The sequence below is a fragment of the Podarcis melisellensis genome, assembly GCF_964234715.1.
Source record: "Podarcis melisellensis genome assembly, chromosome: 11".
Classification (NCBI taxonomy): Eukaryota; Metazoa; Chordata; class Lepidosauria; order Squamata; family Lacertidae; genus Podarcis; species Podarcis melisellensis.
The window spans coordinates 39164390-39182781 of record NC_138543.1 but is presented as its reverse complement, the minus strand read 5'-3'; the positions used below and the strand labels follow the sequence as shown (position 1 = coordinate 39182781).

The 18392-nt window shown below is 39.2% G+C and overlaps 1 protein-coding gene across 1 annotated transcript in view; it reads left to right on the top strand.

Moving 5' to 3' along the window:
* The window catches only part of NDUFAF2 (NADH:ubiquinone oxidoreductase complex assembly factor 2), a 41435-nt gene extending 23835 nt beyond the window's left edge, over window positions 1-17600 (top strand). Inside the window, exons 2-4 of the mRNA XM_081930064.1 lie at window positions 4840-4929; window positions 11296-11336; window positions 17084-17600. Of these exons, the coding sequence (XP_081786190.1) occupies window positions 4840-4929; window positions 11296-11336; window positions 17084-17338 (386 nt within the window). The 3' untranslated portion in view covers window positions 17339-17600. The remainder of the gene's footprint in view (window positions 1-4839; window positions 4930-11295; window positions 11337-17083) is intronic.
* Window positions 17601-18392: the final 792 nt, after the last annotated feature.

The following is an 18392-nucleotide window of genomic DNA, read 5'->3' as shown; positions in this document are numbered from 1 at the left end:
AGGTCTAAACAAACTGCAAACACAAAAAACTTATTAATCTTTAAATACCTGCAAATTGGAGCAAACACTAGCAGTGGAAGTAAATTGACAATCTTTGAAAAATGGACTGGCTGGCAGAAGCATGATATAATTATTTATAAAAATTACTTGCTCTAAATTAAGAATGATTATGTTCAGTTGTACCGTTATGCAACAATTCATATGGTTTGCAATGGTATGTTGAGCAGAGGACAGTTTTCATTATGGATGAGATCTGAAATGAGTTTCAAAGAAGAACAATTCCCAGGTGGGTTTTAAGTCTGATCTCTCTAGAGTATTTTCCAGCATTCCTCAGTATTAAATCCTCACATCACATTTTTAACTACAAAGAGTGTTGCTAAAAATGAGAAAACTACAGAACTAATTATTCTGCCTGTAAAAGAAGGGAGGTCAACATACAGGTATACTTCAGTCTCTTAAATAAAGCAACATGAGCACCTTAAGCCTGAAATGTCATTTTCTACTGCTCTGGCTGGATAGCTTCCCCACCAACAGGATCCAGCAGAGCTTTGAATGCACCATTGGCCCCAATGTTCCCTGTTGCAGTTAGGATTGTCCTGTAAATCTCTTCTTCAAATAAAATAGTTATAAAATAGAAATAAGTAGTTGGAATATAACTTTCATTCATTCTTTTAAATTTGAAAGAATATTTATTTACATTTATTTATTTTATTTTTATTTACTTTTACATTTATGGCTCACCTTTCCTCCAAGGACTGCAAGGTGGTGTACATTGTTTTCTCCTCCCCATTTTATTTTAGCAATCCTGTGAGATAGGTTAAGCTGAGAATGAGTGGCTGGCCTAAGGTCATCCAGTGAGCTTCCTGGCTGTAGCACTTTGAACCCTGCTCTCCCAAGTCCTCCCAACACTAACCATTATACCACACTGGCTCTAATGAACAAATTGCACATAGCATTCCTTCAAAAATGTGCCACATATGTATTGTTTCCCTTTTAGATTCCCTATATGCCAAGAATAGTCCTTACAATGGTTGAAGTTAAACCAGCATTTAGCGTTCCTTCTTGATCAGGATTTGTTAACCATCTAGTTAACAAATCTGTGTGAAGAGGCAACAGTTGTCAACATTAACTGTAGTTACATTTTGTGGGGAGGGGTTGAGGAAAATTCATACGAGAGGAAGAGAGTGGTGAAGAGAATGGTGAGGTGGAAGATTGCTACGGACAGCTGGCATTTTTGGTGCTTGATTTTTCAGTAATACTGAATGTCTGTGATAATGGTCCTGAAAGGAATTTGTGTAACACTGTCATTGTGGTGACATGGCCTGAGCATGTGCAGAGATCTGAATTCAAATCTTGTTTTATTCCATGAACTTTGCTAATTTGCCTTGGTTAGATCAGTGCCTCCATTCTTCTTCAAAGCATTTATGCCAGGAATAAGTGAAATAACTGCTTTAAAATTAGTAACAAATTTGGTGGTTTCTATCCCAAAATGCCTTAATCTTGAAAACTAGAAAAAAAAATCCTACTGCCAGACTTAGTTTAACTGCAGGAGTTTAATCTAAGGATAATATTCAGCTCTGTTTGATTTTGGAGATAAACATTTCAATAAGAAATGAGTTGAAGAGCATGTATTTTCAGCTATTTGAATGATTAGAGTTAATTATGTATCTTGTTAATTGGTATATAGTAGCACCTTTCCCATGTGTCTATTTTGTTTGAGTTTTAATTGCATTTCTTAGTCTTCTGTAGCATGTCTCACGTGTTTATTTTGGAAATGAAAATAATTTACTGGCCTTGTGACAACAGTGGTTCATGTGACAACAATTTCAGAATAGTCATGTTAGTGTGGTGCTACACAATCAAAAACAAAAACCCCAAGGAGTCTTATGATACTGTAAAGACCAACACACCTATTATGGCATAAGCATTTGTGGCTTAAAGTCAGCTTCATCCAGTGTAGGAAAGTTTATGTCATAAGGAATTGGTTAGTACCTAAGGTACCGCAGGGTTTGTAATGGCTGAATAAAAAGTGTCTATGTGATGGGAAGCATCCAAGATAGGAAAAGAGCTGTTGCTCAGGTACCTGTACAAGACACACTGGTGACCTGTGGCAATATGAGGAGATACACTCAGTCTCCACAAGCTGCTTGAGTAATCTTTATACTCGCATTATGAGTGTGCTATACTCCAGAGATATGGTCCTCCCCTGAACTTCCCAGCAGGGGCAGCTAGTACATTTGTGGGATCCAGTCCCTTTCTTCCTGTTGCTGCTGCAATTTGAAAGGAAATAATCTTCCTTTCCCCTGTTCCAGTCAGTGACAAGTTGTATCTGGAGCAAGTGCTGGGAAACATGCAGCTCTCATAGCCGCCCCATCCTCTGAAATTAGGAAGTCTATTTACATACAGCATTTGCACCCTGCTTTTGAGCTCAAAGGGCTCTCAGAGCAGCTTACAAAAGTCACTACTAAGACTTTCTCCTTCCCCTCAGGCTCATAATCTAAAAAGACAGTTCAACTAAGTCATTGTGCATGTGGAAACATTTGCCTTGCCTCAGTAATGGACTGGATGAGAGCCAACAAACTAAAGCTCAATCCAGATAAGATTGAGGCCCTGTTAGTGGGTGGTTCCCTAGACCAGATGGGTGGGGGGTCACCCGATCTAGATGGGGTTACACTTCCTTTGAAGGAGCAGGTTCATAGCCTGGGGATACTCCTGGATCCTTTGCTGTCACTCGAGGCTCAGGAGGCCTCAGTGGCCCAGAGTGCCTTCCATCAGCTTCGGCTGGTGGCCCAGTTACTCCCCTAACTGGACAAGGATAGCCTAAATACTGTTGTCTATGTTCTGGTAACATCAAGGTTAGATTACTGCAATGTGTTATATGTAGGGCTGCTTCTGAAGACGATTTGGAAACCAGCTAGTGCAGAATTCAATGGTCAGGTTGCTCACCAGAGCAAGATAGTTTGAACATATTATACCAATCTTGGTCCAACTGCTCTGGCTACCAATTCAAAGTGCTGGTTTTGACCTATAAAGCCTTAAACAGCTCAGGACCACAATGCCTCAAGGACTGCCTCTTCCCATATGAACCTCCAGACCCTGAGATCATTTACTGAGGCCCTTCATTTTGTGCCTCCTCCTCAAGAGGTTTGGAAGGTGGCAACATGAGAACAGGCCATCTCTGCAGTGGCTCTCTGTCTGTGGAATGCTCTCCCCAGGGAAGTTCGCCTGGCGCCTTCATTATATGCCTTTAGGTGCCAGGCAAAAACGTTGCTTTTTAACCAGGCTTTCGATTGACATCCTATGCTCTTTTAAAATGTAGCTCTTTTTTTGGAGGGGGGAATGTTATTGGGTTGTTGTTTTTATTTTGATTTTATATATTGTGGTTTTTATGTTGATCTTTTCTGTAAACCGCCCTGAGACCTCCGGGTATAGAGCAGTATATAAATTCAGTAAATAAATTATAATAATAATTGTCATAACTTTCGGAGGAGTTAATACAGTTGCATTTTCCTTAGTTCATTTGTAAAGCAGATAATGTTCAAACAGCATGACACTCTTTATAAAGCAACTTTCTCTTATACATTTATAAATAATACATAACTTCATAAAATAGAATTACTTAGTGCTTTACACTGTTGACCAGATAAATAAAACACTCAGTGGGAAGCAGAATTTGGCTGCTTCTACCCAAAATGTTCCTTAAGGCAAGATACAGTCTAGCAGTGGTGCCATACGTTGACAATGAACCAAACAGATCACACATCCTTTCATATGTTTTGTTAAAATTGTAGCTCTTGGAGGTAGGGCTATAGAAGTGGGGTGAGATTCATAGAATAATAGAATTTAGTAATCTAGTCCAACCCCCTGCAATGCAGGAGTCTTTTGCCCAATGTGGGGCTCAAACCCATGACCCTGAGATCAAGTGTCTCATGCTCTTCCAAAGTCTATCAATCTCTTCTAATTTACTTCCAAAACATTTAATATATGTGACTTCCTCCTAAAAGGCTGTACAATTGTTTCCCTTTAAATCAATACTAGAATGATACAGTGCTTTAATTATTTTAATAGTGCAGTTCATTTACAATTACTGAAAATATGTAGAGTGGAAGAAATTATCAAGTACTGTATAAAGTAGAGAAATAACACCTTCCTTTCCCTTTTCTTTTATGTGTAAAAAGAAGTGAGATGTTAATGGGTCACTCTAAGGCTGCAATCCTATGCACACTTACCTGGTTAAGTCCCATTCAGTACAATAGCAAATATAAACTTGCATGGAATTGAAATCTAAAGGGCTTTTTAAACCCTGCTCTGAGTTGAAATCTTCCTGTACTGTTTCTAGTCAATCTATTTCTGAAGTCTAAAGTGTAGCTCCATTTCATCTGATGCAAAGTAGAAGCATCTTCATCTCTTTGATTGGGCAGATCCAGGTTTACACACTCAACAACAGTGCAGGATATTATTTAGTTGCGGCAAAGGTGCTGAACCCTACCTATACCCACTCCTAATCTTGCTGTTGCTTCTCTCTTACACACAACTTTCTCCCAGCTTAGTTTACTTTATTTCCATTATTGCAGCTAGCTTGAGAGAAAATGGTGTGTGTGTGTGTGTGTGTGTGTGTGTGTGTGTGTGTACTGCAGATGGGTTAAAACATGAAGCAAGAGATGGGAAGGCAGACAGACCCAGATTTAAACAACATCTAGTGATGAGAAAAAAGAGTATATGCTTTTCTCAGTCAAAATATCTACATAAGTAATAGCATTGAAGAATATCAAATGTTCACCCTTGCATGTGAATGTTTTATGTAATGTTCTTAATCAGCCTTTTTTCTCTTTGAAATAGGTCAGCTTATTAAAGAAAGAAGATTTGTAGAAACTTCTGGTATAAAAGAACACCAATATGAAGCGGGGGACATACCCACAGAATGGGAAGGTAATACATTTTTGAGACAGCTAAAGTAATGTATGATAAAGTGACTTGTAATTCTCCTAGGCTGAATTGAAAGGACACAACAGAGCATCTAAGCCTAGCCCTTGCCTTAAGATTTCTTAAGATGGTCAAATTTTGTTTCCACTTGACACCCATGATTCTGGCTTGTCCAGTTATTACTTCTCCCTTAGTCCTTTGTGGCAGGTGGAGGAACCACTGAAAAGGCTATTGCAGCAGACTGGTATATCTTGACGTACCATCTCTGAATTTTCTGTCTAACCTCAAACACAATGGGCGAGATCCAGTGTTGCACCAGCAGATGCAATGGAATTTCTCTTCCTCCCTTCCCCGCTGCCACTCATCTGTCCCAGAGGCTCCCCCAAGCATCCAGAGCAGATATTGGGAGCACATGAAGAGCTGTTCGAATTGCCGCGATGGGGTGAGCTCCCGTTGCTGGGTCCCTGCTCCTGCCAACCTAGCAGTTCGAAAATATATCAAAGTGCAAATAGATAAATAGGTACTGCTCCAGCGGGAAGGTAAACGGTGTTTCCGTGCACTGCTCTGGTTTGCCAGAAGCGGCTCAGTCATGCTGGCCACATGACCCGGAAGCTGTACGCCGGCTCCCTCGGCCAATAAATTGAGATGAGTGCCGCAACCCCAGAGTCGGCCACGACTGGACCTAATGGTCAGGGGTTCCTTTACCTTTACCTTTTAGGATAAAAACAATGCACAACTCTATAATTAGGGATTGAGAAAATGGCCTTGTTTTAAGTGGCCATGGATAAGAAAAAGAAGACACAATGCAAAATGCCTTTTTCCTATGGCTTTCTGAAGCGTAGGATACATTTGCAAATCTGGGCAGTTTATTTGGCTTTCCAGCACCGAAAATAAACCATGTGTGGCAAGGCATACTTTTATTAGCAGCATTTGCATTTTTAACACAACACTTGCTCATGCTTATAATTACCATAACATTTTTTTCCCTTTGTGATTATAGTGGCATTGAATTGGAAGGATTTGTGAAGAGAAGGGAAATAAAAAGTGTTATGAATAGGCAATGGTCTCTTTCTCTCTTTAAGCACAGTTCCTTTCAGGGGATGGGAAGAAAATGTTCAGACTGCTTTGTTTCCCCATCCATTATTTGGGCAGAGGAGGTGTGCAGTGTATTCTTGTTTATGACAGAGCAGAGAAAAATGTAGGTGCTTAAATGCAAAGAACAACATTAACTGGATTTTTCCAGTTAACATGTTAACTGCTGAAATCTTCTGTTTGGAAATGGTGGCAGGAAATGAGAATCATATTCTCCCTCTTTTTTATCTGGGGCTGTTTCTGTAATAGGAGAAAGAAGTAGGTTTTAATAATACTGTACTGGGATTGATATAACTTTTTTTTAAATGTTCAGAGCATTTCCCCTATATTATCTCAGTGCTTATAACAATACTAGATAGTGAAAATTGTTGCTCATCATTAAGGCCTCCCCTGTGGGATTTCATATTTTTCCAGTTCTGTAAAACATGAACAAGATTGCACAAATTTGGAAGGAGGTGATGGGTGGGGTGCCCTTGCAGATAGTTTATGGGATTATAACTACAGTGGTACCTTGGGTTACAGACGCTTCAGGTTACAGACGCCGCTAACCCAGAAACAGTACCTCGGGTTAAGAACTTTGCTTCAGGATAAGAACAGAAATCGTGCTCCGGCGGCGCAGCAGCAGGAGGCCCCATTAGCTAAACCTGGTTAAGAACAGTTTCAGGTTAAGAACGGACCTCCGGAACGAATTAAGTTCTTAACCTGAGGTACCATTGTAAATGTATGGCTCACTTCTTTATCAGAATGAGCTTCCAGTACACCCCTCTCCCCCAGTTTTCTATAGTCCGTTTTCTTCAGGCTTGCTTTGACCAGCAAACCTTGAAACACAGTATCATTTGATCCAATTTCCCTTTCCTTCATTTTCATTGTGATTGCTCATAGGAACCAGGAATGCATTTTGACAATAATATATCTATGCCACTGGTACACAGAAGAATATTCTTGGTGGATGTCCTTCGACTGTGGAATTCCTCAAGGATTGAAGCTTGTTCTGAAGACAGGGTTTTTAGACTTTTAGGATGTCCAGGAGTTGAAGTCAGCATGTCATTTGTTTAAGTGGAAAGTTTTTTGTGGGGGTTTCTCCCTCTGTTCTAAGAATCTGGGATGTGTACAGCACACATTCCCCCCCCCCAATACTCCCAACAATCCTGAGAGGTACAATTAGGCTAAGTGTGTATGATTTTCTCCATGAACACAAAACATAAGCTTCATGGCAGACCAAGCGTTTGAACATGAGTGTCCCATGTCCAAACCAACAATATGACAACCATGGTTTGAGGAAATACATGAATGAGTCCCCGATTAGCATGGATAACATGTGTAAGTAACACCTTTCCTTGCTCTGTCAGGGTTCCCTTTCAAGAAAGGAAGCAATGTGCCTTTTGCCAAAGGCATTATCTTGTGGATGCAGGCTGTCAATAACCTTTTTATCATTTTTATTCTAAATTGTCACTTACTGTATCTAGTAACTTACCTTCTTCATACATGTCACTGGTCCTCATGAAAAGGTATCTGTCATTTTCTGTGTCGAGATTTAGGAGTTTGTGTGCCTCATGCTGCATTTTACAGCCTGTCTATTCTAGTCCTTCTCTCTCTCTCTCTTTTTAATGGGTACCATTTAGTGATTAATGGGAGTTTTAATTTGCATGCTCACTTTTACGCTCATTACAATGCGTTATATGCCAGTAGAAGCCTTAAAGTTCAATGAAAATCTCATGCATACTAATGAGAATGCAAATGAGTGCTGATGAAAGAATGCCAAGGTCTCAAGGTATGAAATGTCCAGTTTATCTTGCTAAATTCCTTTCAGACAAATGTAGCGTTATCACAAGCACAGACTGTGGATAGTACCATACCGTATTTATATAATTAATTACAACTATGTAATTAGAAAATTGGAATTGCAGTCAGTGGATTTACAAAAGGTTTGATGAGAACTTTGTAGAATTGGACTTCATCTGTGTGTGTGTGTGTGTGTGTTTTTTCTTTGCCTTTTATACTGTTCCAAATAGAAGCTATTTTGGCTGAGACTGAATGAAAGCATTCTGGTTTATGTAAATGTTTTTCTAGAAGTTGATTGCACTGGATGCATTTTCAAGCTGAAAGGGCAAAGAACAATTCTAATAATTGCAAAGATTTTGTCTGCTTTCACGTCAACAATGATTTTTCTAAACTGCAATGGAGGTTTTACTGTCCTGCGCATATAGAAGAGGTTTGGTGAAAGTAAAGGAAAAGTATGGGGGAATGGATGCTAAGCAATAATAAAGATGAGATAAAGAATTTATGGATTTGAAGAAGCTGTATTTTTGGACAATATTAAGGAAAACATTGTTATTGGCTGGATTTAAGCTTCTTGTAAACATCCTCTGTTCAACTCTGTGGAGACTATACGTTGTGTAAAATAAATAATATTGGAAATGCCTGTCGTAAGGAGCCATTCCCAAAATGAAAATAAGAGTAAAATCACATTAACTACATTTTGTTCTGACTCAAAGCTTAGTATGTAGGTGAGAATATTAGCGAAATCAACAATAAAAAAATGCACTCCCTTTAACCCTTTGGTTTTGTGATTAGTATTACTGCTTCTTTTTCATTCTCATTTTATGATGCTAATGCTCAACCTCATTGCCACTTTACTAATAGAAAGACAATTGGTAAGAACAAGAGAGAGGGTTTTTTAAGCTGCAGTATCTATTTTATATTTTGATTTTGGCTCATTAACCAAGATGGTTTCTTGTTCTGGTATGTAATGTGATTTTAAACCACAGTTGACAGTACTGAAACAACTGCAAACACATTTGAAGACACCATGATAGTTGAGGTTAGGGAGAGGTATATGGGCCTAACTCTTAATAAACTAGGGTTAGGAATTATGCTGAACTGGCACAGATCCTGTTTTTTGCTTTGTGCAGATAATGATTTTATTATACTGTTCCTTAGTGCTGTTTTATTTTGTTGTTGCTGGTGGTAGTTTTAATACTGTGTTTTAATTTATTGATATATGTTTTAATTTTGAAAGTAAGGTATTGAAAGGATAGATATAAATGTTGGAATAAAATTACAGCTTGACTGTAAGCAGGTTCTTATTTAATTAATTATATTTTCTTTTACATCCAATTCTGGTCACTACATTTCTGAAATACATAAATAAACTGAGAAGGAGTTAGAGGAGGACAGCAACAATGGGAGGAAAGTGTTTGAGAAGGAACATTGGTCTAGAAGCATCATCAGCATTGTTTGGCTGTGCATAAACAAATTACAGTTATTGCTGTCGCTATATCGTTAGTAATAACTATGATCAGCAAAGCAAAGACAGCTACATCGGTGGTATGCCAAATTCTGAGAAGGCAAAAGACTCCTTTCCATTCTTCTGAGGATAGAATCAGACTTTCCAAAATAATCTTTAAAAGATAGGGATAAGGTCCACCGCTTTCTAGCAGATTTACTTTTCTGCCTTGAGTAGGGAAGACAGGTTATGTATGGCAGAAACAACTTGTCATTCCCCCCCCCCCCTTTCGGTTATCAGCAATAAGGAGATTTGTCCACCTCATTTCTTTGCCACAATTAGAGTTTGGGCCTCATCTTGGAAGCAGTGGCGGAGCTTCATGCTCCAGCACTGGGGGGCAGAGAGCAGACAGGGCTGGGCTGGGCTGGGGCACATCCCGGGGGCATGGTATGCCGCCCACAGGGGCATGGCACACTTCCTGGGGGGGTGGCACGCCCCCTGCGGAGGCGGGGCGCCCAGTGCGGGCAGCTGCGATGGCACCCCACCGGGATCGCGCTGCTGGGGGCGGTGCGCTCCCCCGCACTCCTCTTCCTCCGCCAGTGCTTGGAAGCAGAATTTGTATTACTTTTTACCTTACTCCTGCTGTCAGTCAGAGGAGCCTCAGTGGGTTATATCCAATGCTAATCATACTGAGAATAAACCCATTGAAATTCATGGACATGACTAACTTGGGGCCATTAATTTCAGTGGATCTATTCTGAGTAAAATTTAGTTGGGTACAATCTACTTGGCTGTACTCAACAAAGTCATCCTGTTAGTACAAGGACTTCCACCCACACAATGAGGCTTCCTCTTCCTTTTCCTTTCCTTTTCCCCCATGCCTCCTCCCCAAATCTGTACTGAGGTTTCCCCCAGCCTTCCAGAGAAGACTGGGGGAGGGCGCATGAGGACAGGGAGGAGAAATCCTGTAGCGCAGGTGGAAGTCCTTGAGCTAATGAGACAACTTCCTTGGATACAATACAATATATATGTGCTTACTGACTTTTTACTCATTGGCAATACAACAGGCACATGTAATGCCACCCCCACTCTTCCAGTGTTTCCCTTATGACATTTTCTAGGAATGCAAGAGACAGTCTAAACAGACAAAAATCTTACCTCACATGTTCACCTGATTAGCAGTTACCTGTCCCCTCCCCTTACTGTTGGCAGGATGATCTACACATGACAGAGCTGGTTTGTTATGAGAGAGCTTGTCCAGGAGCTGAATGGACTTAAAGAAGGCCAGAGTTAAAGTTCCTGCAGTTTTAAGTCAGAAATTAGGGGGGAAATGTTTTGTTATTACGTGTACCCTTCCTCCAAGGAGCTAATGGGGGTGTACAGAGTTCTTCTTTTCTATGTTTTCCTCACAAGCAACCTTGTAAGGTAGGTTAGGCTGAAGGATAGTGATTGGCTTAAGATCAACCAGTGAGTTTTGTGGTTGAGTTTGGATTTGAACTTGGGTCACCTCAGTCGTAGTGTTATATTTTAACCATTATGCCAGGCTAGGTGTCAAGAATCTTGCTTTAGGAATTATTGGAGAAAAGCACAAGCTGGCCTGAGAGACAAATGTGAGAAATTGTTAGGGATGACTCAGTGGATTGAGCTTTCATGCATTGCTGCTTTCTGGTGGCAAATCATTTGGCATTCTGAAAACTTCAGTTTCAGTTCTTGCAGAACCAGTTCCTAAACCTTCTGTGTGTTGAAGTGCATTTCATGTGTTTAGTGGTGTCAGGTGAAGGTTTAGAAAGTGGAATCTCAAGTGCTTGTGGAATGGGGACGTCCTGTTCTGTGGGTGCCATGCCTAATTTTCTAGCATTCTTGATGACAGCTATTTTCTGCTGCTCTGATTGCATCTAGCACCAATCTCCATGTCCTTCCGTAGTCCATTTGCCTTCTGGCATTCAAGTCCTTAATTTAAGTGGCCTTCAGATACGTAATCTGTACTATTGATACAATTATGAGCAGTTTTTTTTAAAAAAACGTTTGACCTCTGTTTTAATATTTTTTTGCAGCTTGGATTAGGAAAAAAAGAAAAGATCCACCCACATTTGAGGTAAGAGAGACTACATTGCATCTAGGTGAAACTACTGATTATTTTATTTGCCTAATGACTTCAGTCAGAAAGCAGTTCTTTGTGCACAAATACAAGATGGGGGACACATGGCTTGCCAGTGATACATGTGAAATGGATCTTGGGTTTCCCTGGACTTCTATTCTGAAGTCTCACTTGTGTTGTACCATGGTATCATTCTCACATCATACCAATGCACAACAATGCACTATGTGCTGTTTGGGTGTATGAAATGCTGCCTTTTAGGCCTCTAGGTCCTGTCTGTTCTCTCTCACCTTTCTGTCTCTGCCTTGGAGCTCTCCTTGCCTGTGAGAGCTCTATACTTCACCTGTTTTGTTTGTATTTTTATAGTTATTATATTGTTGAAAGCTTTAATAAAAATAGAAGTAGTAGTAGTTGTCTGAAATGGAGCTCTCCTGGCCAGTGTGACAAACCTTAGGAAGAGAGGGAATCTATAAAAATGGCTGCAAGGAATCCATGTGGGAGGATTGTTCAAAGAGTTTGTAGCTCCAGTGTAGTGTTCATAATTGAAAGTGGCTTTAGTCAAGAATTGTTCTGAATCAGTGTACAGACCCTGTACCTCTCTGCTTAAAGTTAGCTACTGATTGCAGCAGTATTGATAGAACTTTCAAGCAAATGAAATTTTTAGACATAATTTCTAGATTTTAGAACGTCCAGATTTTATTCCTAGTATTTGCCCCACTCATACATTTGCCTTTCATAAAGCATTTTTGTGTGTGATTCCAAGCAGTTATTTGGTTCCTCATCTCCAAACTATATAAATATATTATTACTGTTTCCACTAATGAGTAAGTCTGTAAGCCTACCTGAAAGTTATTTTTATTTATTACATTTTTGTACCACCCTTCTTCCAAGGATCACAGGATGGTTTACAGTATAAAAGCACAATACTTAACATAGTAACAAACAAAAATAATACAACCCACCCCAGCCACACACAATTTAAAAGGCCATAGATTGTTTAATTAGCCAAAGGCCTGGGAGAAGAGGAACATTTTTACCTGGCATCTGAAGATTTGTAACAAAGGTGCCAGACAAGCATCCTTGGGGAGAGCATTCCCCAAATGGGGAGCCACTGCAGAAAAGGCCCTTTCTCGTGTTGCAACCCTCTGGGCCTTGTGGAGGAGGCACATGAGAAGGGCCTCGGGTGATGATTGCAGAATCCAGGTCGGTTCACATGGGGAGAGGTGGTCTTTATGGTATCACAATCATGAGTCATTTAAGGCTTTATTGGTCAGAACCAGCACTTTGAATTGGGCCCAGAAACTAATCAGCAGTCGGTGTTGTCTGGTTAGGATTGCTGTTATATGCTCAAACCACCTTGTCCCAGCAAGCAACCCAACCTGGCTGCTGATTTGGAGTATAGAAGTGGTGGGCAAGCTAAGAGTTAAGCACCCCATCTGCTTCAAATCTTCCTCCAGTGGTTTGTTTGCGAGTGTTTTTGTTGCAAGAGTTCATGTGTAGCATTTAGCTGAGCCCTTGCTCTCCATCTCCCCTTACAGAAATGCTAGAACCTGGGATCATCCAGTGAAGTTGTATATTGGGAGATAATAGAACAAACAAAATAAAGTACTTCTTTACACAGTACATAGTTAAACTATGCAATTTGCTAGCATAAAAGATAGTGATGGCTACCAATTTGGATGGCTTTTAAATGGGATGAGACAATTTCATGAAGTATACTATGATGGCTATATTGCCTCCACTTGCTGAGGACCTTGAGCAGGAAAATTCTGCTTGGGAGCAGAATTTCCATATTCCTCTGGCTGGCTACTGTGAGAACAAAATGCTGGAGCAGATAGGTCTTTCGGCTGATCCAGCAAGGCTCTTCTAATGTACTCTGATGTTTTCATTGGAATAACCTGAATGCCATCTGGTGAATTAAACTTAAGTTTAAAAAAAAGCTGTTCTGCTTCTTTAAGGCTGGAGATAGTGGGCTGTTGTTTTTTATTTTTTTAAAAGCAAACTCTAAGTTGCATTTTAATGTGAAATTGAATTCATTTGTAAGTTCCTTTAGCTACTGTGGGAAGTCTGAAAGTGGCTTGGAATAGAAAATACGGTAAATCACTGCTTTTCATTTCTAATGCACCGTGTGTTTGCTATGCAGTAATAAAAACTAAATGGCTTCTGAATTGCACAGTTGGATACAAGGTGAAATGTTAAAAAGAAGAAACTTTTTGTGACAGCTCCTGTCTTCTTTCAAACTATTTCTAGCATTTCCATAATTATCTGTTTTGACAGCCTCCTTGTCAAGGGAGGAAAATGTACTCCAGCGAGTAGTAATAAGCATAAAGTTTAAATTATTATTCTTTCCCCCCCAGAAGAGAATAATTATATTGGAAATTACATTATGTTTAGTTACTGCAGTGCATACCCACCTTCCTTATTTGATCATAAGAATATTATTTATTTCAGAAGAGGCATGATGAAAACTAACTTCAATCATGGAGGTTCATTTTCATAGAATTCCTATTCACCATCACCAACCTGAGATGTGATTTAGAAGTAGTTTTGCTAGATGACAGTAGAAGCACAGACTAGATTTTTGATTGTCTTGCTTTTAAATTCAGTCAAGCTTAGGGGATAGATTGTATCATTCAGTTTGATTGACTGATTAGACTAATCAATTAAAAGCCTCTTGGTTGATGAAAACATTGTTCCTGATTGATCAAGCGGCAGATTTTTTGAAAATATGTATATTCTTATTTTCAATATAAGGACAAGGACATTCTAAAACTGCATTTGAGAAATGCCTTCTTGGAAGAGACATTCACACAGGAAAAAATGCTTTTTCTAAAATGGTGGCTAATATAAGCATGTTCATAGATCATCCAAACTATATGTTCTACATGAGAATGTATGAAATGCAGGTCTACCATGCCCACCTCACCCCATTGTATGTAAATGTCTCTCTGCCATTTTGGAAGCCTAGCTGTGTCCAGGGGGGCAGAAAGGTTCTACCAGCAGTTCTGCTGGCAAGAATACATGGAAAGCCCTAAAGGGGCATTGGGGTGGGGTGCCGGGGGCTTTGGATCTCAAGCCCCATGGATCCCCAGAGGCAGACACACTTAATGTTCAGAAACAGAGCACATATGAGCACATGTTCAGCCTGAGTTTGTTTTTAGTGCCAGAACTAAGTTCACGCTCCTCGCATACAAAAATCTACCCCTGGATTTCCAGTCCCTGGTTTTCTTGATTTCATCTGGGTTTTTTGGGTGGGGTGGACTGCTGTTGTGTTACACAGTGTGTCATAAACCCACATGCATGTCCAAGCACTCATATATAATCATACACACCAATGAGAGGTTTGGGATCTTTTGTTGGGATTATGACGTGTGCATGTTATGAATATGTAATAACTGTTAACCATATACCCACAAGAATTTCGCACACCAAAGGAATAAAGAAAGCTTGGTTTATTATATGAAACAGAGGTGACAGACTATATAAATGCTACTTCAGATAGCAAATTACAACTTAAGCAGGCAGCAACTCAGACAATACATACACACCTTGATCTAAAGAGTAACAAAGATAACCTAATGGTCCTAACCTAACAATGTAGTCCAGGGAGGAAGTACATAAGATCATCTCTTTCTTTTAGAAATTCCTGCCAGAGCATTAAGGAAGTGACCTCATACAGTCCCTTCTGTATAGATTCAGTAACTCTCTGAGTGCGAGCCCCTCAATGTGCCTGTCTGGCAATCATGCATTTGTGATTTTGACTGGAAATCCCACATAGATAAAATGAAATAAAATGTCATCTGGGGGTTTGTTTGGATATGCACTGTTTCTCTGTAGCTATCTGGTCAATGTCACCTCTCCCTCCCTCCCTCCTCCTCTCCATAGTCCAAATGTTACTGCAAATATCTGTATTCCTTAAGGGCCTGACCTTTCTATTCTAGAAAAATTAGTAAGTTAATTGAAGTCAATTGAATTGTTTTCAACCAGCATTAGATACACAGTTAGGTTTATTACATTGTGATAATGGAGATTCATTACTCTGCAATCTCAATTTCATTTTGATATGGGAATTTGGTTTTCTTTTGAGCTTATATTTGGCAAAGAGTCATTTGATTATCTGTAGTCATTTTCCCCCCACACTTTGTCTAGGTTCTTGTGAAATTATGTTATATACTTGTTCTGTTTACAACCCCTTTTCCTTTTTCTATCTCAGAAAATTACTGAACTGGTGTGAAGTCAGCATATTTACACTATTCTTTTGGTAGTGTTACAGTAAATATTATCATTATGCACCAGTTTTTTATTAATCTGTTTGTAATATTGCAGGCACTTTGCAACAGTGCATATATTATGAAGTCTTGGCTTAAAGTTGCATGATGGAGTTATTTTGCTGAATCGAAGCAGATGTAGTGTCTGTAGAGGGGACTGCCTTGAGACTTTATCCCTAAGAATGGGAGCTGTAGCCCAAGAGTTCTTTGGTTCAAATCTTGCAGTACCCATGATCTCAAGTAAATGGTTCTAAGCAAGTGATTGTTGCTTCAGCCTGTTCCCTTCTCCCACCCCATCCCCCCCAAAATGTGTACGTGTGGTAGTGCTAATACTAGATTGTGACAAATTTTGCAAGTTGAAACCCTTGAAAATACCAGTGCTAAAGCACTTCCCCCTTATGCAAACACTTGATACCATCCTTGTCTGTGATGCCTCAGACTGAATGGAGGGAGCATTCCCTACCTCACAGAGAAACTTGGATGTCTGGACTAATTTGGGGTGGAAAGCATCATAAAAAAGCACTGTATTTGTTTTTGACTTCCTGATAATTAAGTGGGTCCAGTAGAATTAAGTATCTTCAGCACTGTGATCAATATGAAGCCACATTTTACAATACTATGTGCTATTTCCCATTGGCATGCATCCAGAAAGTGCACTTTTTATATATAGATAAATGTATCACTTAATTTCTAGAATACACACTACTTATGTTGCCAAACCCTTTGCTGCTTTAGATACCTTCATATCTTTACTGACTTCATCTCAGCATGATGCCAAGGGGACCTGCTGAAGTCGATTAACCAGATCATTAGCAATTAATCCCCCTCTGTTCCAGTGGGACCATTATCACTGCCTTGTGCTAAGCTTTTACATCTGTTCTCTATGTTGAAATATCTAAACTCTACTGAAGTCCATTTGGTTCTTTCTAGATTATTGACCTAGCATAGAAATCAAATTGCAGAGAAGATATTGACGATATGCTGCACATATTTTATATTTCTTATAGTTTATATGGTCATGAAACCCAGTCAGTATAATTTTAACTTCCTCTTAATAATTTTTGCAAATTTGATTTTAATTATTGGGTGTGAATACACATGAACCACATTTTTGTGAAACAATCATACAAAAAAAGAAAGATACTTTTAAAAAAAGAAGTTGTGTTTCATTTATGTATAGGATTGCCTGCAAACCCAGTGATGTGATGTTCAGTGTTAGCTTAACACATGAATTTTCATTTTGTTTGATAGGGCTTTTATCCATTGTGAGAGATTGATACTGAAAAATCATTTTGATATGTATATAAATATTAGAATTTAAATATACTTTCAGACTCATTCAATTAAAACAGTGAAATTATTCCAGCGGATGGATTTTGACTTCTGCCGTAAAAATTACTTTGTTTAAATCATTAGCTTGTGAGACATTCACCTGTTTCTTTCAGTCACTTAAATGCATTATTGCATTTTTCACAGGAAATTCTTAAGAATGTGGATTATAAAGAAGAAATAAAGAAGAAGATTGAAGATATTTATGAAAAGGAGAGACTCCTGCAGGCGAAAGAGTACGAAGAGGGGCTTGTAGCAGAACCACTTCAAACTCAGATTAAAGGCCATGCATCCGCCCCTCACTTTGGAAAGAATGAGCCATCAGAAGATCCAGTCAGTACAGCGAACACTTTTCAGCCTGGATCCTGGATGCCCCCCAAGGACAGTATCCGTAATAAGTAAGGGGCCCATTGCCAAAGCATAAGAAATTAGATGAATAATTATGTTAATAGGCAAAAGAGCAGAATGTTACTTTCTTGATTATTGTTGAACTATGATATTATGCACACAGTAAATATATACACTTGAAAATTCAGCAGCATTTTTAGAAATGATAGCTCCGATTCCAAACACTGCAGCTTCCTTACATTACTAGTGGAATTGATTTCATGGAAATAGACAAAGCTACTGGTATTAAGATTAAATCTTTACCTTCTACAATTCATTCTGAGACATTTTCCATTCATTTCAGGTTTAAATTAAGAAACATTAGTGCTGTTATATCACACTGATGTCAGTACTTTCAAATTATTTACTAATCTTATGCAAGATTTCCATGTGCGTTTGTTCTATTGGCTCACAAGTGGTGAACCCTTAATGTGTTAACTCCTGTAAGCTTTTACTTAGGCTAAACATGAGCTGCATTCTCACGAGTTCACAGCTTCTCATATGCTAAAATAATATGCACAAGTAGCAAATTTTATTTTCATGAAAGTAAACCAAAGATTTATGTTTTAGAATCAAACAGTGTTGCTTTGTCCATGTTTCTACTTAATAATGTGTCCAAGTGCAATGTGATAGACCCGGTGCAAAATAATAATTTGCGTGCTTTTCAGATAACATATATAAGCCTACCCTGCAATTTAGATACTCATTGTTAAGAAGCTTCAATAGGTTCACAGATTAACAAAGCCAATTTTAAAGTATCATTTATTTAAAGTAGGTTCATGTTGTTGCATTATTTAACTGTGCCAAGAGCAATATGTAATATTTACAACATGGGCATAGCCTAAACCATTGGGGGGGGGGAACCATACGCAATTCTGCGAGGCTGTGTTTCTAATGCATTTACTAGATGAAGCTTTAGGTTTCCTAATCTTATCAGTCCTTACACTGGGAAAGGGCTATAGCTCAGTGGTGGGGCACCTGCCTTTCATGCAGAAGGTTCCAGGTAGGGCTGGGAATGTCCCCTTTCCAAAACCGTAACACAGTACTGGACTGAGCTAGATAGGCCAAT